Consider the following 23,348-nt stretch of genomic DNA (forward strand, 5'->3'; position numbering starts at 1 on the left):
GCCTCAGAAGGGTTAGGGAACTCCCAGATAGTTGGCCTAAGTAGCGCCTGAGGAACAGGGTGCGAGGGTTACTGTGTGGGGAGGAGATGTCACTGTTTGTGCTTGGGTTACGGTGTGTTGGCAGGAAAGGTGGCGAGTTATTTAGTAGTCATGAGGACATGACTTTTATTTGGTGGAGGGAGAGTGTAAAGAGGGTTTCTTCTTTTTTGTTAACTAGCAGGAATGCTAATTTACTGATAACGAGAATGGTATTCCTTTGTAAGCCAAATGGGGATTAATGTTCTTTCTTCTGAGTCTGTAAGCTTTTGTTGACGGGCTTTTGGGCAGATCGGTGCGAGGGGGTCGAGAGAGAGGACGCAATGCTCTAAGCTGGGCGAGGATCGGACCCCAAAGGGGGGTCCGAGGCCGGGAGATTCTCCGAGGGGGGGGGGGATGAAGCTAGATGTGCTTGGTTGACCACTCGGAGGGTCCTGAGCTGTTTGGAGAGTCCGAGGAGTTCGGAGGGTCCTGAGCTGCGAGTCGAGGAGTTCGGAGGGGATCGAATGGTGGCCAGAAGACTTCAGAAATTGAGCTCCAACGGCTGCGCACGAAGTGGTTTGGACTTTGATAAGTTTGGCGCCTTTTCTTTAATTTTCTCTTCATATATACTGTATCATTATTAATCACTTAGTTATAGTAACCTTTATAAATTGTACTCATTTAATCGCATATGGTGTACTGTCTGTTTTTGGGTGAGGCGGGGACCTCACACAGCATCCACACCAGCTGATTACCCAGTTGGCGGGGCCAAAGGCTGCTCCCCTAGACAAGAACGAGCTGAGCGAACCTGAGGCGACCCAGGGGGTTACACATCATTAAGGACCTCAGTTACCCAGGATGTTCCTTTTCTCATTGCTGCCATCAAGGAAGAGGTACAGGACCCTGAAGGACATACACTCAACGTTTCAGAAGCAGCTTCTTCCCCTCCGCCATCAGATTTCTAAATGGGCATTGAACCCATGTATACAACCTCACTTTTTATTGCTGTTTTTTTTGCACTACTTGTTTAATGTTTTAAAATGCATTTCTTATTGTGATTTATAGTTTTTTGTTATTATTATGTATTGTTGCCAAAAAACAACAAATTTCATCACATATGCCAGCGATATTAAACCTGATCCTGATCCTGACCTTAGTAGAGGATTCCTTAAAAGTTAACTTGCAGGTTAAGTCGATAGTATGGAAGGCAAATGTGCTTCAGGAGGGCTAGAATATAAAAACGAAGATGAAATGCTGAGGATTTATAAGGCATTTTCAGACCACATTTGGAGTATCTGGAGCAGTTTTGGACCACATATCTAAGAAAGAATGTGCTGGTATCTGAACCAGAGGAGGTTAACGATGATGACCTTGGATGAAAGGGTATGAGTTGCAATTGATGGCTCAGGGTCCGTACTTGCTGGAGTTTAGAAAAATTAGGGTGGCTCTTATTGAAACCTACCAAATATTAAAAACCCTACATAGAGTGAACATTGAGAGAATGTTTCCAGTAGTGAGAGAGTTTAGGACCAGAGAGCACAGCCTCAAAATAGAAGGACATTCATTGAGAACAGGTATGAGGAGGAATTTCCTTAGCCAGAGGGCAGTGAATTCATTGCCTCAGGTGGCTATGGAGGTCAAGTGATTGGGTATATTTAAATTGGAGGTTTGTAGTTCTTGATTAGTTAGGGTGATAAATGTTACAGGGAGAAGGCAGGAGAATAGAGTTGAGAGGAAAAATAAATCAGCTGTGATTGAATGGCAGGGTAGGCTCAATGGGCCAAATGACTGATGTAATTTTGCTCTTGTATCTAATGAGGAGTCCAGAAAGGCATGCATACCCTTCTTTCCTAACAAATAATGAAGCTCCAACTCAGGACTGTATACTTGCTGTACAGCAACCAATGGACAGCACTAACTGATCTAATAACCGATTGATCAGATTGAAGCTCTTCATTCCTGTCACATTTCAGTGTGAATGTTGGTGAACAGCTAATGGGAGGGGGAGACTCCAAGATGATCTCTATCCTGAAGATGTGGAATCAAGCAGTAGGATGCTAGAGACAAGACTAAGTCAGTTCTCAAATTGAGTAGCATTCTAAAATTCCAAGCAATTTTCAGATAATTGTAATCAGGATTATTATCACCGGCATGTGATGCAAAATTTGTTAACTTAGTAGCAGCAGTTCAATGCAATACATAATATAGAAGGGAAAAATAAAATAATAAAAATAAATAAATCTTATTCAGTATATTTATACAGTATATGTATATTGAATAGATTAAAACCATGTAAAAAACAAATACCATATATTGAAAAAAAGTGAGGTAGTGTCCAAGGTTCCAATGCCCATTTAGGTATCAGATGGCAGAGAGGAAGAGGCTGTTCCTGAATCGCTGAGTGTGTGCCTTCAGGCTTCTGTACCTCCTGCCTGATGGTAACAGTGGGAAAAGAGCATGCTCTGGGTGCTGGGGGTCCTTAATAATGGACGCTGCCTTTCTGAGACACCGCTCCTTGAAGCTGTCCTGGGTACTTTGTAGGCTAATACCCAAGATGGAGCCGACTATATTTCTAAATTTACAGCCCTCTGTAGCTTCTTTTGGTCCTGTGCAGTAGTTTTCCACCTCCCCCCCCCCCCCCCACCTCCCTGCCATCCCATCCCATCCCAGACAGTGATGCAGCCTGTCAGAATGCTCTCCACGGTACATCTATAGAAGTTTTTGAGTGTATTTGTTGACATACCAAATCTCAGTCTAATGTGCTTCATGCAATAGTCAGAAATGACAGAGTGCTGGATGAAACAATGGCTGCAGGACCAGACTACATCCCAAATGTAGTGCTGAAGACGTATTTGTGCTTGTAGCACGGCAGTCAAAATTTCAAAGTTGTTCTGTCTTCAAAAATAGAAAGAGAAACCCCATCAAAAATTCAAAGATTCTGGAAGGCTGGATTAAAATTAGAAACATTCAGTAGGTCAGGCAATATTTGTGGAAAGAAGAAAGGAGTTAATGTTTCAGGTTGAAATCATCTACAGGTACTGCTTGATTTATGTGGTTCCAGCATTTTTTGTTTTCATTCCATTCCAGTTCGAACAGTTGATTTTTCAATTATCAATAATGCAATGGAAGCTATTATACACTCTGCTATCCAGCAGCAGTTATTTGTGAATAATCTTCTTACTCAGACAAGTTAGAGTTTCATCAGGACCATTCGCCTCCAAATCTCCTTATGTTTATAAAATGGAGCAAAGAGCTGAATTCCAAAGATGAGGTGAAGCTTTGGACAACATTTGTCTGGGTGTGCAGTTTTAAGGAACGTAGGTAAAAGTGAACTCCATTGATATGAAGGGGGAATAATGCTCCAGTTATTGGATTCATATCTTATACAATAGAAGGTAGTTGTGGTTGTTGGAAATTATCCATTCTAGCCCCAGGGCAATACTGCAGTTAATCATATAGGCCACGACACTCCCAAATGTGCAAACGCTACCATTGAGAATGACAAGAACATCAGGTGCATAGGAACACTACTTCCTGTAGGCTGCCCTCCAGGTTACGTAGCATTCTCAGTTGCCAGCCTGTTATTGTTATTGTCTCTTGTTCTTCCTCAATGCACTAATGTAATGAAATGATTTGTAAGGATGGCATGCAAAGCAGTCTTTCACTGTCCCTTGGTACATGTGACAATAATAAACCAATTTACCAGTCCAAGATATTGCCAGTCCTTCATGACAGACCTAAATCCTGGAATTTCCTGCTAACTCCCACTAAGGAATGCCCTCATTTAGGATACTGTAGTTCATTTCAAGGCAGTTGTTCACTACCAGCACTTTAATATAAGTTGGGGATGGGAAAGTAATGTTGGCCTTCACAGAGATGCCCAGAACCTGAAAATTGAATGAAGTTGTGTTTGCAGTTTGTAACTTGGTGCTGAATGCTGAGAGTTGGGTCCATGGTGATACTTGAGTAGAAAGCAGCAAAGGTTCTGAGCACGTAGGTCTGCTAGGATGGTGCATGATTAACAAGTAGTGGATTGTATCTATTGTGTTCCAGATTTCCATAAGTCCATAAGATATAGGAGCAGAATTAGGCTATTTAGCCCATCGAGTCTGCTCAGCCATTTCACCATGGCTGGTCCATTTTACCTCTCTGCCCCGATTTCCTATCTTCCCCTGTATACATTCATACCCTGACCAATCAAGAATCCATCATCCTCTGTCTTAAATATACATAAAGACTTGGCCTCCACAGCTGCCTGTGACAATGAATTCCACAGATTCACCACTCTCTGGCTAAAGAAATTTTTCTTCGTCTCTGTTCTAAAAGGACACCCCTCCATCAGACAAGTAAGGTAATGCCTAGTTGTTAAGCTGCTGAGTGAACAACCTTCATGATTTGAAACCCTACCATGGAAACCAGAGAAATTGAAATCAATAGATTCAGCACCAAGAAAACTGCAATGAAAATTACTGGATTGTAACGTGGATTCAACTGGAACCCTAATTTTCCCCTGGGAAGGGATAACACTATCACTCCTCAGCTTCCACTAGACAAATTAATCAGAGACAAAGCAGTTGATTCTAAATACTCAAGGCAATAGGGAGTAGGGATAACACTACTCAGAGAAGGATCAGACAGTGCACCCTGGCTTCTTGATGAATTATAAAGGCTGTCATTACCTGATTTAAAAAAAATTGTGCAACCATTGGTCTGATGAATCTTATAGAATTTTTTGAAGATGTAACTAGTAGAGTGGATAGGGGAGAGCCAGTGGATGTGGTATATTTAGATTTTCAAAAGGCTTTTGACAAGGTCCCACGCAGGAGATTAGTGTGCAAACTTAAAGCACGCGGTATTGGGGGTATGGTATTGATGTGGATAGAGAATTGGTTGGCAGACAGGAAACAAAGAGTTGGAGTAAACTGGACCTTTTCAGAATGGTAGACAGTGACTAGTGGGGTACCGCAAGGCTCAGTGCTGGGACCCCAGTTGTTTACAATATATATTAATGATTTAGACGAGGCAATTAAAAGCAGCATCTCCAAGTTTGCGGATGACACGAAGCTGGGTGGCGGTGTTAGCTGTGAGGAGGATGCTAAGAGGATGCAGGGTGAATTGGATAGGTTAGGTGAGTGGGCAAATTCATAGCAGATGCAATTTAATGTGGATAAATGTGAGGTTATCCATTTTGGTTGCAAGAACAGAGAAACAGATTATTATCTGGAACGGTGGCCAATTAGGAAAAGGGGAGATGCAACGAGACTTGGGTGTCATTGTACACCAGTCATTGAAGGTGGGCATGCGGGTACAGAAGGCGGTGAAAAAGGCAAATGGTATGTTGGCATTCATAGCAAAAGGATTTAAGTACAGGAGCAGGGAGGTTCTACTGCGGTTGTACAAGGCCTTGGTGAGACTGCACCTAGAATATTGTGTGCAGTTTTGGTCCCCTAATCTGAGGAAGGACATTCTTGCCATAGAGGGAGTACAGAGAAGGTTCACCAGATTGATTCCTGGGATGGCAGGACTTTTATATGAAGAAAGACTGGATCGACTAGGCTTATACTCACTGGAATTTAGAAGATTGAGGGGGGGGATCTTATTGAAACATATAAAATTCTAAAGGGATTGGACAGGCTAGATGCAGGAAGATTGTTTCCGATGTTGGGGAAGTCCAGAACGAGGGGTCACAGTTTAAGGATAAAGGGGAAGCCTTTTAGGACCAAGATGAGGAAAAACTTCTTCACACAGAGAGTGGTGAATCTGGGGAATTCTCTGCCACAGGAAACAGTTGAGGCCGGTTCATTGGCTATATTTAAGGGGAAGTTAGATATGGCCCTAGTGGCTAAAGGGATCAGGGGGTATGGAGAGAAAGCAGGTACAGGGTTCTGAGTTGGATGATCAGCCATGATCATACTGAATGGTGGTGCAGGCTCGAAGGGCTGAATGGCCTACTCCTGCACCTTTTTTCTATGTTTCTATGAAAGGTCCTCATGATCCTTGCTCGTGCAAATTTTAAATAGTGCTGTCAGAAGAATAACCATAAGGGAGCAGAGACCATCCTTTATTTGTCTCTTTACTTCAGTCTCTGCTGTGATTGTGATAGGAGCATAATAATAACCACAGTTGCTGTGTGTAATGATGATGGTAGATTTGCAGAACAAGCTGTAAGCAGTGTATGGGTGGAACCTGACCACAACTCTAGCATGTGTGATAGCATCAAAGGATAGCTTATAAATGAGGACCAAAAGGGAGGTTTGTGGAAATTTCAGAGACAGGAAAAGGCTTCAATTGCTGCTCCATCTTGAAGATTGTGTATCTTTGGAATTCTTTACCCAAAAAGCCACTTTACTTATTTACTGCCCGTTATGACTCTGGCATTTAGGGTAGCAGTGAAGGTGCTCCATCTCTGTCTGTCCTTGGCCACTAGTCTTGGTAGTGTTCAGGAGTTCCTTCATCATGCTACTGTTAACTATGCAAGTGGAGACTTAGGAACACCATCGTGCTTAGATATGGAAGGATTTTTCATTGCTGTTTCTGTAACAGGTTTGTTTGACCAGATAGGGTTGTTAGCTCTGAGCTGAACCCCCAAACCTGGAGAACCTGTGGAGCACTCTTATTCTGGATTCTAACATTTGACCTCCTGGCATGTGTGACCCTACTAAGAGCCAAAGCATAAGATCCTGACTCTACAAACAAGAGAGTAGCTGCATATGCTGGAAATCCAAGCAGCACACACAAAATGCTTGAGGAACTCAGTAGGGCAAGCCGCATCTATGGGGAAAAGGTACAGTCGATCGTACTTTTTTCCATAGATGCTGCCTAGCCTGCTGAGTTCTTCCAGCATTTTGTGTGAGGCCCTGACTCTAGCAGTATAGCTCTTTGGGCCATCGAGGTACGCAAGCCTCCAAACCACAAGAAGATTGTGGTCCTCTTGGAAGACCCCAATAACCCATCAGGGATCATCAGATTTCTGTCAATAAGAAAAACCAATGGCTATGTAGTGTTTATAGGAAAATGGCATTGAATTGAAACCGTAATGCTGTTGAGTATCACTCCATTCATGAGTACCTATTTTTGCCATTTCTCTTGTTTTTTTTTTATACAACAGAATGACACAGAAGCTGAAACAAGTTAGAAAAAAGCATCTGAGTTGACTATGGAGGAAACGAGGAAACTTGTGATTTACTATGCCAAAACCTGCAGAGACAATAGGGAAGCTCTTGGAACTGCCCAGTCCTGTTAGCTGTTTAACTCTTCACCATTCACTTTAGTGTGTGTTGTTAGTATAATTCTCTTTCAGCATTTCTTTTGTGTATGTCACTTTTCACACAAGTGCATGTTGCTGTAAATTTGCTGAATAAGATATTCATAGGTCAAAGCAGAATAAGATATTGATAGGTTAGATTGGCTGAAAATGCAAGATGTATGGGATTTTTAATGAATCTGTAAGAATTACAGAATTAATTTACATTGACTTTGAACCTGTAAGAATTGTTAACTACTAACTTGAAATATGCCAATACAAACCATCCTTTCATATCTGTACGCTTTCCTCTACCACCCTCTACAGGACAGCTAGTAGGTGGCTCACATAAGCCACTGCAGTGGAATTCTTCACCAAATAACTCTGCATGCTTATTTTGCAAGCTGATTGCAATAAATACGTATGTACTGCATGTATTAAACAATTTCTGAATTTGAAAGCTATCTAAGATGAAAAACTAGAATTTAATAGGAATGTATGTTTATGCAGTGTTGTGCTTTATGTTGTAGTTTGCTGGGGAATTATCATGTCAATCTTTTTGAAACAGCTCTATATTATGCCACCTTTCAGATTTACCTTGCAGAATGAATCTGATTTGCTTTCAAATGTTGTGAACTAAAGAATTACATAGCTATAGTTCTTGTAAAAGGTTCACAGTGGCATTGTTCTCTAGAGCTTTTAAGGAAACTCACTGATTTTTTAAAACGACTTCTGCAAGTTGCAGCCAAATGCTGCAGTGCAGAGGCAGGAGCATTCTTAGCAGCCATAATATTGTCAGAGAGAAACTGATGCAGTAAGATCTTTACTTTTATTTATTCTAAGTTGAAGGAATTTTTATAATTGCTTTAGATTCTTGGTTCTTGGGATTTAGAGGTCTTGAGTGAATTCAGTGGATCAGTAGATTTGGATTTAAGATGAAATGCATTGTACAATTGGACTGCAGCAAAGTGCTGTTTCTCATCTCAACTGCTCATTGATTTGGTAGTGTAGGGAGGGAATTGATCTTTTTTCTTCATTATCTGCATTAATATTTAATTTAGCTTTTTCTTTATGTTTCCTGCAGAATTAATATTTTATTCAAATAAAGATAATTGGCCTCTGTGCAAAGGCAGATTCATGACAATTGGTTTCAAATTGACAGTTTAATGATATAGCAGTCAAATATCTTAAGTGAGGTTTCTGAAGTGTCCTTATTTTTTAAATGTTCTAATTCATGTTTATGATAGTAGGCGCTGTAGGCCACATGCAGAGCTCTAGGGCAAGTATAGGAATGGATCATGCAGGCCTTTGGCTTTGATTTGCTATTCATTCAAACCTATCTCTTAAGCTACCTGATTTGGTTCTATATCCTTTTATTACATGTTAATCTACATTGTTATGACCTTCAATCTCAATGCCTACTTTCATTGTACTTGCCCTGTAACTGAAACACTTTATTCTTAATTCTTTTACTGTTTTGTATTGTATTCAATGTACTTTTGTTATGAATTGATCTGTGTGAATACTATGCAAGGCAAGTTTTTCTCGGTATGCTGTACCTCAGTATATTTGACAATAATAAGCTAATCTACAAATTAACCTATCTAAGATTTAAGATTATCAATTGAACTAGCATCTTCTGTACTTTTGAAAGGTGTTTCACATCTCTCTCACCCTCTGTAAGTGTGAATAGTTAGATTGGTAGATTCTACTGACTATATGTTACTGATGTGCTCTTCCTAGTCAGTGTGCTTACTTATGGAGGTTACTGAGCATGCATAGTGATACTGAAATTCAGTACATCATTGAAATCTCTTTTGATGTTTTGCCCAGTGATATATGATTGATGAATGTGATCTTGAAGGAGCAAGCCTTACCGAGTGAAGGTTGGCTTCAGTGATGTCTCTTTCCTAGGCTGCCTACAAGATAATCAGAAATGGAGATTCTACTTGATTCATTCAGAATTGTGGTTTTTCTGTGAAACCTAACATCCCCAAAATTTGCTCCAGATGCCCATCTTTAATGACACAATATCTCATCAGCATTCTTAGGAGCTCAAATAAGGATAGGATTTACACAAGGAATGGTAGGGCCTGAGAGGTCTTGAAGCACAGAGGGAACTTGGTGCATCAGTTAAAGATCCCCGAAGGTGGCAGCACAGGTTGATAAGGTGGTAAAGAAGACTTGTATTCTGTATATTCAGAATGGATATCAATTTCTGCCCATTCCCTCTTCTTCTGGTCCTCACTATAGCCTTTCATCTCCTCTTACCTGCCCATCACTTCCTCTTGGGTCCCCCTCTCCTTCCTTTTCTTCTATGGTCCACTCTCTTCTATCAAATCCATTCTCCTCTAGCCCTTTACCTTTCCCACCCATCTGGCTTCACCTACCACCTTTTACATGGTCTCTTTCCCCCTTCCAGTACCTTTTTATTCTGGCATCTTCTTAGTCCTGATGAAGGGTCTTGGACTGAAATGTCAGCTGTTTATTCATTTCCATAGATGCTGCCTGACCTTCTGAGTTCCTCCAGCAATTTGTGTGTGTTGCTTTGGTAAAGAAGGCAGATGGGATACTGGCCTTCATTAACCAAACCACAGAATGTAAGAGCAGGGTAATGATGTTACAGTTATAAAACATTTGCAAGGCAACAATTGAACTATTGTGTGTTGTTTGGGTTACACAATATAGAAAGGATATGATTTTTCTGGCGAGAACACAGAGAAGATTCACCAGGATATTACTTGGAGTGGAATGTTTCAGCTATGAGTGGAACTGATTCGGCTAGTTTGTTTTCCTTGGAGCAGGGAATGCTCATTGAGAATCTGGGAAAGATATACTGAGTTATGAAAGACATAAATAAATTGTCAGAAGTAAACTTTTCCCATAACAGAAGTATCTATAAATAGAGTGAAGTAAGGAGTAAGTGGTTTCGAGGGAATATAAAGAAGAATTTCTTTTCAGCAGCGGATGGTTGGAGTTTGGGATGCAGTGTTTAAGAGGCAAAGACTTTTGCAACAATTAGTGGCCCAATAGTGAAGCTAGGTAGAGTATTTACCTCACAGCACCAGAAACCTGGGTTCAATCTTGACCTTGGGTACTGTCCGTCAGGAGTTTGCATGTTGTCTTTGTAATGACACATCGGTTTCATCCAAGTCTTCCAACTTCCACCCACATTACACAGTCATGCAGGTTTGCTTGATAACTGGCCACTGCAATATGAGAATGAATGGTAGAACTATGGACAAGGGTTTTTGTTGAGAATGTGGAGAGAATCAAATATGGGATTAATGTAGTATAAGTGTAAAGATATTACATTACAGGTCTTCAGTTGATAATGTAATCCATTTACATTAATCCCAAGTACTGGTAGTGGTTAGTGTGGCTAGTGGACTGAAAGGCTTGTTCTGTGTTGTCTGTCCCTCTGTCTCTGAATATGAAAATTTGAATCACCAAAGCATTGAAAACAATGAACTAAGTGCTTCAATGGGATTCGTATAGATGGGTATTCAGTGATCAGTATGAACAGGATGGGCTTGAAGGGCTTGTTTTCGTGCTGTATGATCCTGAGTCCTGTGTTGTGTGTATTTTTCCATCTCCTAACCACATAAGTAGCTCCAATGTGGATTTATTTGCAAATGATAATGAATGAACTCTGACATCTAGTCCATTGACCTTCTCCATATTCTCGATTCTGTTGTGTCCCCAAAATTTACTGCACTCAACGTAGTATATGTTTACTGACTGAACATCTACAGCCTCCTGGCCTAAAAGGTAATGGTAACATAAAATTCCATGTTCCCAGTTTACCTTGTGCAGATAAAAGAACAAAACTGCTGAACTCTTGGTTGATACAAATCACTCCATTCCAGTGTGTGAATCAATGGATGCATTATCCCAGTAACTTCAGTTCTGGTTGGATATCATTACTGTATGTGGTAACACCAATGAATTACACCAAAATATGTGAAAATACTTCCAGATTAATGAGTTTATAATGCTTGAAATGTTGCATTTCCCATTTGGTTGAATTTTTTCTTGTCCTGGTATATCGAACGTGTTAAAGTTAAGGTCATTGACTTATTAATGATATAGATAAAAGGAAAAGTACATTTCAGTCAGATAGGTTTGTCAAGAGCGAAAGCAGGTGAAGATTTTTCTTCCATTGAAGATGCAAAGGGACTTGGGGGTCCTAGTGCAGTATTCCATCAAAGTTATCTGGCAGGTTGGACTGGTAGTAAGGAAGGCAAATACAATGTTATCATTTATTTCAAGAGGACTGGAATATAGAATGAAGGATGTAATGCTGAGGCTTTATAAGATATTGGTCAGATCATGTTTGGAGTATTGTGAGCAGATTTGGATCCCATATCTGAGAAAGGATGTGCTGGCATTGGAAAAGGTCCAGAGGAGAGTTACGAGAATGATCCTAGAAGTGAAAGGATTAATGTATGAGGAGCAATTGATGGGTCTGAGCCTGTCTTACTTAGCTTTAGAAGAATGAAGAGGGATCTCATTGAAATCTACCAGATATTGAAAGGCCATGCCGAGGATATTTCCATTAGTGGAAGAGTCTAAGACCAGAGAGCATAGCTTCAGAATAGAAGCACTTCTCTTCAGAACAGAGATGAGGAGAAGTTTCTTTTGCCAGAGGGAGATGAATCTATGGAATTCATTGCCACAGGCAGCCGTGGAGGCCAAGCCATTGGGTATATTTAAAGCAGAGGATGATAGGCTCTTGACAAGTAAGGGTGTCAAGGCCATGGGGAGAAGGACAGAGAATTGGGTTGAAAGTGAAAATAACCCAGCCATGATTGAATGGCAGAATACATGCAATGGACCGAATGGCCTAATTCTGCTCCATGCCTTGTAGTCTAAGTGCCTTTAGCTGTCAGATGAATTTATTCACTCAGTACCTCCTGCACCTAATAAAGTGTCCATTGAGTGTACGTTCGTGGTCTTCTGCTGCTGTAGCCCATCCACTTCAAGGTTCAACATGTCGTGTGTCAGAGATGCTGTTCTGCACACCAATGTTGTAACACTTGGTTATTTGAGTTATTGTCACCTTCATGTCAGCTTGAACCAGTCTGGCCATTCTCCTCTGGCCTCTATCATTAAGAAGGTATTTTCACCAACGCTCACTGGATGTTATTTTTGTTTCTCGCTTCATTATCTGTAAACACTAGAGTTCAAAATTCAAAGTAAATTCTATTATCACGGTACTCATTTATCATCATATGCAATCCTGAGATTAATTTTCCTGAGGTCATACTCAGCAAGCCTATAGAATAATAACTATAACAGGATCAATGAAAGATCAACCGGAGTGCAGAAGACAACAAACTGTGGAAATGCAAATATAAATAAATAAATAGCAATAAATGACAAAAAACTTGGGATCATGAGATAAAGAGTCCTTAAAGTGAGTTCATTCATTGAGAAAACATCTCAATGGTCGAGCATTTAGACTGTTGTGCATGAAAATCCCAGGAGATCAGCAGTTTCTGGTCTCCAGCCTGTCTGGCATCAACAATCATTCCTGGGTCAAGGTCACTTAGATCACATTTCTTCCGACATTCTGATGTTTGATCTGAACCTCTTGACCATGTCTGCATGCTCTTATGCATTGAGGTGCTGCCACATAATTGGTTGATTAGATATTTAAATCCACGAGCAGGTGTACCTAATGAAGTGGCCACTTGAATGTATATACAGTTCATTAAGAGGTTAGCTTTTAAAATTTCTTTTTTATTTAATTGTTTGACTTTACACAGGATTTAAATTGCAACTCTGTGTCAATGCCTGGTTGCCAAATCGCTCTGATACTGTATTCTGTGAACAGATAGTGATGTTGATTTTGTTAGGGTGACAAATGGAATCAAAGCTGTACAGTAAATATGTACAATACTTTTGATATTTTGAATTGTAGAAATAATGGCGGCCAACTTTCATAAAGTATGTTCCCAATGAGAATGAACTTGCATTGCACTGTATCTCTAAATACAGTAAACAAATAAACCACCACTGACCTGGTATGGTAAAATGCGAAACAAAGATAATTTGCGTTTTGGAATGCTGGATAAGAGATAAATATTCCCAAAACAAAATTATTAAAATAAATTGTTAAAAACAAATGAGGTATGCCAATTGCAAGACCAGAGTTTGAGGCCCAGTGTTTGGGGTCTCATCAGAAAGCCCAGAGCTTGAGGCCTGGAGTTTAGGTCCTCATCCAGGTTCCTCATTCGTCATCATCAGTGAGCCCTGAGTCAGCACCATAGATCGAAGCCTGAAGATGGATCGGAAGTCCAGATCAAAACCGGAAGATGAATCGGAAGTCCAGATTGAAGCCCAAAGATCAATCGGAAGTCCAGTTCGAAGCCTGAAGATCGATCGGAAGTCCAGATCGAAGCCTGAAGATCGATCGGAAGTCCAGATCGAAGCCTGAAGATAGATTGGAAGTACAGATTGAAGCTGAAGGTCAATCGGAAGTTCAGAAGTTAAGGGTTGACGGCCAGAGCCCCACGTCTGCACACTTCTGCGAGTCATTTGGAGAAGTCAATGGCCATATAGTGTCTGCGAATCTATAATTCAGCTGGAGGCTGAAGAAGGTGACCAGTCCTGGGGTTAGAGAACTGTGTATGTGCGTGGGTTGTGGGCAGGATGGAGGAATGGACTTTCAATGAAGTTTTTACAACCCCAAATGACTTTACAGTGGAACTGATGTCTTTGTCGTAAACCACAATTTGAATTGGTATGTGGGTGTGAGTAATGCATGATTGGAGCACAGTCTTCTTCTTGAGTGCATGGCCTTCAGAGTAAAGGAACATCAGTAAGGTAGGGGCAGCAATAGGTGAAATCAGTAGGAGCAACTTAGCACTGGTGTTGCTTAGAAAGTGTAGTGTCACAGTTTGAAAGTGATGAAGGCCGAGGTAGTTACTGGGTTTTCTGATGTATTTCTACTTGATGAGGTTAAATGCGAAGATGAGGAATGGATCGACATTGTGGCTGAGTGAAATGTGCATCCTCACATGCTGATAATGAATGCCTCCAGTGTCCCAAGGCAGACAGTACGGGAATGGCAATCACCAGAGAGGCTAGGAGGAACTGAAACGCCTGGGATAATCTCGATCAATATACAGAATTTCCCTTTTGGATAATGGTGGAGGGCAACTGTTTCTCATCAGAGTACAGTCAGCGATATGAGCATGCTACCATAAATGGCTAAGTTGCACAGGAGGGAATAAAAAAGAATGACAATAGTTGTGATAGGTGATTTAATAGTTGGGGGAGGGGTGCAGATGAGTATTACTCTGGCCATGGATGTGACTCCAAGATGTCACACTACACCCCTATTTAACAGGCATCCAGATAATGTAGGGTCTTGATCCAAGATGTTAACTGTTTATTCCCCTGCACAGATGCTGTCTGACATGCTGAGCTCCTCCAACATTTTGTGCATGCTATCCAAAAAAGGAGTGGGAGGGGGAGCAAAGAGCCAGAAGTAGTGGTTCATCATGGTACCAAATGGCATTGGTAGAGGCAGATAGATCTGCAAATAGATTTTATGGGACTGGAAAAGAGATATAAAAGCAGGACCTCAAAGATTGTAGTCTGAGGACTACTGCCATAGCCATTTGAGCATACAACATAGAAGAGTACAGAATTAGACAGACTATTTAGCCCATATTGTGCCAATTTTGATGCAAATTTATAAATGACCTCTTCCTGTGTATCATCCATATCCCTCCATTTCCTTCATATTCAGGTGTCTAATGTGTGCTTGAAGTACAGTAAGAGTAGGACTGAGCAATCATTGTGTGGTTGGAGAGATGGCTTTGGATTTCTGAGAGTTTGGAGCAGGTGGGACTTTTCAGCTTTGATGTGTTACATCTCAGCAGGGCCAGGTAAAGAGGATTTCCTAGGTCTTGTGGGAAAGATTTAATCCAGGTTGCCAGGGCTGGAAATCTTAAGAGTTAGGAGGAAGAGAAACAAAGGTGAATATTAGAAATGTAGTAGACAAAATACTTAGGCAGCAGAAACAAAAGCATGCAGCAGATGGACTTAGAAAAATGTTATGGTTATATTTATAATCATGATGTCTAAATGTATGCAGCATACAGGGTAAGGTGGTTCAATTAGCAGTACAAATACTACTGAAATCTAATTACCTTACAGGAATGTAGCTGCAGAGTAACCAAAGCTGAAAGCTAAATATGTCAAGGTATTCAACATGTGGTAATAAAGGAAAAAGGGGTTGGGGATAGTATTGTTAATAACAGACAATATGAGTACATAGTTAGAAAGGACCTTGGCTCAGTAGATCAGGGTATAGAATTACAATTAGTCTCTGGAGCTAAGAAACAGCAAGGGGAGAGAACATTAGTGGAAGTGTTTATTAGTTTCTGATTGTTGATTGTGATGTGCAGCATGAAGTGTGGGTATGTTTTAGAATTCAGAGGGGATGACCAAGATATTGCTAAAGAAGGGGAAATCTAGAAAGTAAAACAAACATCTAGTAAGGATGGTAAAAGGATGCAATGTGTAGAAAGGATAGGACTTATTAATGCAAATGTGAGTCATTTATGGATAGGTTTTGAGGGGATATATAATGGGGAGTACGAAAATGGCAGAAGAATGAATCTCTGCCCTCCTTTAGGAAGATACAAAAATCTTTCATAGATGGTAGAGAACTGTGGGTCTAGTGAATAGCTTGAACAGAAGAAATAACTATCATTGTGAAATTATTGGAAAAGTTAGCAAGCCTGAACATTGTTACTTTGTTATCCACTTAGCATGTCTATATCCTTTTGGAATCTTGTTTGTCTCTTTACCATTGTGCATTTTCCCACCTAGTGTTGTATCATGACCAAAGTTGAATTTAGTCCCATTAGCCAAACCATAGTTAGAAAAAATAATGAACAGTTGGACGCCAAGTTCTAATGAATGCTGTACCTCACTAGTCATAGCCTGCTAACCCCAAAAGGGCTCACTTATGTTTTTTTTTTATCCAGCTCTCAATCTATGAAGTTTATTTGCCTCAATTTTGTGTTCTCTTACCATGTTCAGCAACCTTTTGTGTGGGACGTTATTATAAACCTTCTGGAAACCCAGATATACTGACTCTTTCACACATTCTACAAGATACAAAAGAATTCCAGTGGTTTAGTCAAACATAATTTCCCTTTTATAAATCCAGGTCAGCAAATCTCTGTGCATATTAAAGGAATTGACAAATAAGACAGGAAAAGGCGTGAGAGATAAAACATTAGCCATGACCTTGTTGAATGGCAAAAGAGACTCATGGGGCCCAATAACATAATTCTCCTATTTCTTATATTCATATGAACAGATATTTTTATTTTTGTTGTATTGCCAGTAGAGTAAAAGGAGATGACACCAGCAAACATGCGACTAAAGGCGACGTCCTTCATACAGTTCATGAAGCTACTTCTTTTACTTCTACTTATTTGTTCAAATAGGATTCTACTATTATTGGAACCTGTGATTTACATTTTGCTGGTATATATTTGGGCCAATTGAGCGATTGGTCCTTGGCTGTCTCTGAGGGAGTTCAGTAAGGTTTCGAATGAAGTGTGCGGCCTGGAGGCCAAGAAGCCTGGAGACGGGGCATGAGCCCATGGTCGACTCTTTCTCACTAATCTCGTGATTGAAATGAATGAGGATGTTAGCGGAAGGCAAACGGGTGTTCAGCGCTGTCTGCCTGGGTGTAATCTGTCTCTCTCTCCCTTTTGCTCACTGCTCCAAGAGGAGGGTGTCTGGATTTGATCGGTCTCTCTCTCTTGCTCTCACTCACTGCTCCTGGAGGAAACCGCCTGCATTTGATTGGTGATTCGTTCTTGCTCAATGCTGCTTAAGTCTTGGGTCTTGGGCGAAGTTCAGGTTCTGTGTGTTTCTGGTTACTCTGTTTTTATTACTGTTTTGTGTGATTTTGATCGGGGTGGACAGGCTCTGCGGCCTACAGTCAACAAACGACATAGCGCGAAATTGAAATGAACTGAACTAAACTGAACATCCCTTGACTGTTTCAATGACTGTGATTTGACGTTTTATATTCTGTGTCTTTCACTTGTTTTTTGATGTTTGTGCAATTTGTTCTTCTTTGTGCTTTGAGTGTTTGATGTTTTCTTTGAACAGGTTCCATGGTGTTTCTTTGTTTCGTGGCTGTCTGTGTAAAACCAAAGTATACTGCATACATACTTTAATAATAAATGTACCTTGAACTTAATTGTAATTCTTTTTGCCTCATCTTCCTCTGCAATCTGCCACATCTTCGCTTCAGTTTTCGATCTATTCATCACTCGAATGGCAATGTTGCTAATTATATTTTTGTTGTAATTAAATTTTCTTTATCTTAAAATTAATACTAATTGTTGAAACATTTCTGATTGGATGCCTTGGAGGACAAAAAATAATTGATGTTGTGTGTTAGATTAGTTTGTACAATGAAATGTCATTGTCTCTGAGTTTGGTCTGACATTTAACTATGCACATGTTAAAGTTCTACCTAATCTCTGCAAATTTACTGTGCTGGATTTATGCCATCATCTTGTACAATACTGGAATAGTTTATTGAAATGCACGTTGTAACTAATTGCTTTGAGTGGCATTGGGAATGTTGTAATTGATTTGAAACTGCGAAGTGTTGTATTGGAATGAATCTATGTTAAATGAAAATTTAACGCAGCTAATGATTTCCTCAGCTGAGGATAAGTTGTGATATGTAGATGTTGTACAGATGCATATATGCAGTGTTTCATGACATTTTTATTGTAAGGTCAAATTCAGAATCGGGTTTAGTATCACTGGCATATGTTGTGAAATTTGTTGTTTCACGAGTTTCAAATAACCTGTTTAGAAACCTGCACAAAGCACAAACAAAATTTCAATGTCCTTGAGCTGCAATATTGCATCAACTCTAAAATTAGCTTAATTAATCGGTGAAAGAGGAATAGATCAGGAAACTGACCAACTGACTTAGTCACATCTTATATCTTTACAAAGCTAATTTATTTTATATAAAGAAATCTTTAAAGGTGTAGTTACTCTCCAGCATGTGTGTATGAAGTGAAGAAAATGGTCAGGCATATCTCTAATGCCGTGTTTTGGTAAAATATATAGATACAATTTAGATTAAAATAAGATCAAAACAATTACCTGGTATCAATAGGAATCTTGTATAAGACCTAGTTCTTTGCTTTCTGAAGATACCACATTGTAGATGAGTCTGACAGAAATTGAAATAAGTCCCAAGTAATGGACTTCAACCTGGAGATTCGACTCAAGCAGTGTGAAGCAAAAGACACAAAGTTAAAGACACTCGACAAAACATTGAACGGAGAGACAATGAAATTCACTTGATGTCAAAAAGACTTCCTTTAAAATTAAGTGAGATAAATTACAAAATATTGTTCACTAAGTGTATTGTTTTCTTAAGACCACCTCAGTTGCACAAATTTGAAGTTTCATCAAATATGTGTGAAAGTCAATGTCTAGAAAGAACAAACCAAATAGGCAGCAACTACATTAACTTGAAGCAGTGGAATTACATATCAGTGTCTATTGTCCCTTTGCCCAGCTCTTTTTTCATTTCTGTCCCCCAATTCAGTTCTCTTTTCCCCTCTCCCTAGTCCTCAGCTTCCTCCTGTCCTTATCTCTTCCTCCTCCCTTTCAGCTCCTCGTTTTTCCATTCCCATCCCCATCTCAACAGAGTACAGTTCCCCACCTCCCCTCATCTGAACTTGATCTTCCTCATATGAGGTCCCATGCTTACTTCAAAGCTCAAAATAAATTTATTATCAAAGTACGTCTCCCTGAGATTCATTTTTTTCCAGGTATTCACAGTAGAACAAAGAAATACAATAGAATCGACAAGAAACTACACAAAGACTGACGAACAACCAGCGTGCAGAAGAAGACAATCTGCACAAAACAATAATAATAATAATAAATACCCTTACTTTTATCTGAGCCCAATACTGAGTGAACAAGCGGCAATGATCAGATTTGTAGGGTGTAGTTTCAGTCTAAAAGAGAGCAGGCAGCTAACATCTAGAGCAGGGGTTCTCAACTTTCTTTATGCCATGGATCCTTGCCATTAACCAAGGGGTTCATGGACCCCAGGTTGGGAACCCCTAATTCTAGAGAGATGTAGGCAGGGAGGGTTGTCTGAAGTTGAAACAAAGTGGGGGAAATGAGAGAAAGCAAGGAAAGGTTTTCTGAAATTTTGTTTGAGGTCAGAGAAAGAAATAATAATGGTAATTATTCTTTACTGTGTTTGTTTAAGACTTCAGCCTCACGTAATCTAAGCATCCTGGCCAGCGGGGTAAAATCTATATTTCTGCTGAACAAAATCCATAATTGAACAAGGATCAACTAACATCTTTCACATCACTGCAAGTGTGTCACTCAAGGTCAAATGGTAATGATGTAAATTTACCAGAATGGTATCTTGGATCCCATAGTTAAATTTCAAGATTATTTTCCGCAAATCTCAGGAGCCACCTTTAAGTGAAGACAGACAGTAATGATGAAATTCACTATGGTCTTCAATGTATACTGGTAATCTTTGGAGGAAGATGTATGAAGATCAAGACCACACGTCTCACGGATAGCTCATTGTCTACTGGGCATTGCTAATTCCTGTGCTCCTGTATGCTTTTGAAACATGGCTACATATAGCAGACATCACTAAACACTTGAAAGAAACCACTGACCCTATCTCTGTGAACTCCTGCATATCCATGAACAATCTCTCAGCACTCCAATATTCCCAGTGCCAAGCCCATGCTGTCACTCTGTTGGCATGCTACATTGTTCACATACCTGATATAAGACTCCTGTCATAAATATGGCAGGAGAGTACTACGTGAACAAAGGAAAGCATCCCAGGATGTTCTGAGCTCTGTGAAATAGAGCAATGTCTCACTAGTTGCTGGCCTATGTTTGCAAAGCTGAGTGCAAGCATTTAGATTGGCACTGAGAACATCAGTCCTATATCAAATGCACATGTGTGCATGTATGTAATGAAATGATGAATGAGAAGGTATTGCAAAATGCAGGGTTGAAGGACATGGCCAACTGCAGAGAATATACTAATGAAGGGACCATTTGGCAAAATTTGTCCCAAATCCGTTTTTCATCTCTTACAATAGTTGTATTAATATTGTAAACTGCAATGAACAATTGTCTAGAAGGGTTGCTCATAATGCCTGTGTTTCTGGTTTTGTGTTGCTGCAGGGTCTGCGAGTGGCACTTTGAGGATAACCATCCGTTCTGTTGGCTGTAGTGGCTGACCTGATGTATCCGGAATCAACCACAGACTCACCGGCTCGACTATCTCTAAGGCACACAGGCTCACCGGGTATGATTTACAGGTGAGGCACAGGCAGTGAGTGGAAGGGTTTACATCATTCAGGCACAGAATCTCCAGATGGGATTTACAATTTAAGTACCAGCTTTCTGTTTATAAGTGGAAGAACATTCAGATGTGTGCAGTGAAACTCTGATAATCCGGCTCATGCAGAGCTTTGGTTGTGCTGTTCTATTAATACCCCAGCACATTTTTAATTCACTATTTTTAATTATTACCTAGTGTTATAGTGAATACCTCAGTGAACTCTGTAAGTTTAAAGGAAGCAGAGGAAATGGAACCCTGGTTAATATAAGGAGAGCATGGGAAGCAGGGCTCTGATGTGTAGGGAGAGAGCACAGGAACGGGGGCCCAGCTAGTCAGAATTGAGAACGAGAGGTGGTGTTCTGGCTGGTCAGAAGAGAGCACCAGAATGGAGACCCTGGTGACTTAATAGCATTTATTACCTGGTGAGCCAATTGCTGAACATCAGGATTTCTGAATGGTCAGATTTATTAGAGGTTTATTATAATACTGTTTTACTATCAGAGGAAAACATCCCAAAGTGGGTCACTGAGGCAAAAGGGGAAATAAGTATGCACTGGATTAGGAGATTTTAAGAGAGCATACCAAGAATATGGCTATCTATATTTAACCAAGTAAGGAGAAGGGTAAAGACATAAGAATTTTAGTGACTGATAATGTAGCTGCTGTTAACTTGGTAGTAGCTGTATGTAGAAGATGAAGGGTTAAATTTCCTCCAGACAATTGATAATGTAATCTAGCCCAACCCATTTTTATACAGCACTGAAATTAGTGTTGTATGCCATCATAATATAGTGAAGTCTCAGTTTATAAAATTAAGTCTTGTGAAAGTGCTGAAGTATGTCATTTACTAAGGGAGATGACAGATCAGTTCATTTTAAGCAATAACATCAGCCTGATCTAAGTAAAGTGAAGAGTAGACTTTTGACCTTTGTTTCTCTACCCTCAGCGACTCTTGACAGGAGTTCCACCACTGGCCAAGTGCTAAAGTGAAATCATAGCCAGGAGAGGACGAGATTGAGGATCTTCATATAAACATATTGGTGAAATTGCAGGCATTGAATGTTAATATAGTTGGTTGTGATAGGGGGATTGAGTTTAGAATGGGACAGGAAGATGGTGGAATATTTTGAATGAATTAGACTTTGATAATGTTGAGGTTGACAACAAGTGCATTAGTCAAGGCAATCCTGATGGGAAAGTGAAGTTACAAATTGTGGTTTTAACATTGTTAATTTTTCATTATTCTCATTTTAATTAATTTGTTTGCAATATGTATTATTTGATTTGATATCCCAATTTGCCATCCCAATTTTTTAATTGGTTCTTTTAAATTTCTTTATTTGAGTGAAATACTTAATGGAAGTGTGAGATTTAACCAAATGCATCTGCTGATTTCAGGAGATTTTTAAATCTGGATCTTATTTTAAATTGAACCCTGAATGCCTCAGAGGGAAGACTCACAGTAAAAGGAAGCTGACAAAGCTGAAGAAAGCAAGAGAAGCTTTCAACTAATAGGTGTTAGATTAAAAAGAACCTGAAGTTGAAATACTTGCAGTCCTGAGGAAAGAGTAATTAAAGTAGGAGTTCATTTGTTTTTCATGCATAGTGCAAGAAGGCAGTACAGTGTAATTGGTAGTAATGGAAGTCTGAATTTTAGGCAAGGATAATTTCATTTCTTTCTATTAATTCCTCAAGGTTGCATTTTATATATTTGGTTTAACCTAATAATTTGTCTAAAAGAAGTTAGTAACTATTGGGCCAGTAGATGGTGCACTTGATGCAGTTATGACAAATTTCTGAGATCTGATGTACTCTCCTGTAGCCCACAAGAAGCCTATTGTAATGCTTCTTATTTTGTCAAATTCAAGAATGGTTGAATGTTACTGAAAGTATTCTAAATGAGTGTTTAATTTTTGATGTGAATTATACAAATTAAGATTTAGAGTGTGTGCCTTTGAGAACACACTGAGTTTTCCCAAGCTAGAAAACCTGGATGATCAAGGAGATTCATAGTCTGCTGAGGGCTAGATATACGTTCAAGATCAACAAAGCAAAATCCTCCAAGAGGTCCAGGTACAACTTAAGGAAGGCCATGATGAGAGTGAAAAGGCAACTCCAAGTGAAGCTAGTGATAGGGGAAGATGCACAACTGCTGAGGTGGGGTTTTTGTGCCATTACATCCTAAAAATGGCAAAATGCAACAGCATCAGTGGCAATTATGCTTCACTCCCTGATGAGTTCAGTGCCTAGTATAGATATTGAAAAGGAGAATAACACTATAATTGTGTGAATCTCCACAATATCCAATGACCCTCTGATCTGTACCTCAGAGGCTAGACATCCTTCAAGAGTGTGAACCCTCACACAGCGACATATGTGGCTGGGTACTGAAAACCTGTGTTGACCAGCTAGGTGGAGTACTCAAAGACATCTGTAGTCTGAGGATCCTACCTACTTCAAAAAGGCAGCAATCGTTCCAGTGAGCAGGGAGAGCAGCCTCAGACCTGGTAACACTCAAATCTACCAATATGAAATGCTTTGAGATGTTGGTTATAACTAGAATTAACTCCTGCCTGAGTAAGAACCAGGGCCCACTGCATTTTATCTACAGCCTTAACTGGGCCACAGTGGAAATAGTCTCACTGATTCTTCACTCTGCTTGGGAGCATGTAA

The 23,348-nt window shown here is 39.9% G+C and overlaps 1 protein-coding gene across 10 annotated transcripts in view; it reads left to right on the forward strand.

The window, feature by feature from the left end:
- Window positions 1-23,348, forward strand: part of kcnab2a (potassium voltage-gated channel subfamily A regulatory beta subunit 2a) — a 318,636-nt gene that overhangs the window by 122,578 nt on the left and 172,710 nt on the right. For all 10 annotated transcript variants that reach the window (XM_059952120.1, XM_059952119.1, XM_059952118.1 and 7 more), the window contains one exon: window positions 20,516-20,652. In XM_059952120.1, the coding sequence (XP_059808103.1) occupies window positions 20,576-20,652 (77 nt within the window). In that variant the 5' untranslated portion in view covers window positions 20,516-20,575. The remainder of the gene's footprint in view (window positions 1-20,515; window positions 20,653-23,348) is intronic.

The sequence above is a fragment of the Hypanus sabinus genome, chromosome 27 (assembly GCF_030144855.1).
Source record: "Hypanus sabinus isolate sHypSab1 chromosome 27, sHypSab1.hap1, whole genome shotgun sequence".
NCBI classification, from domain to species: domain Eukaryota; kingdom Metazoa; phylum Chordata; class Chondrichthyes; order Myliobatiformes; family Dasyatidae; genus Hypanus; species Hypanus sabinus.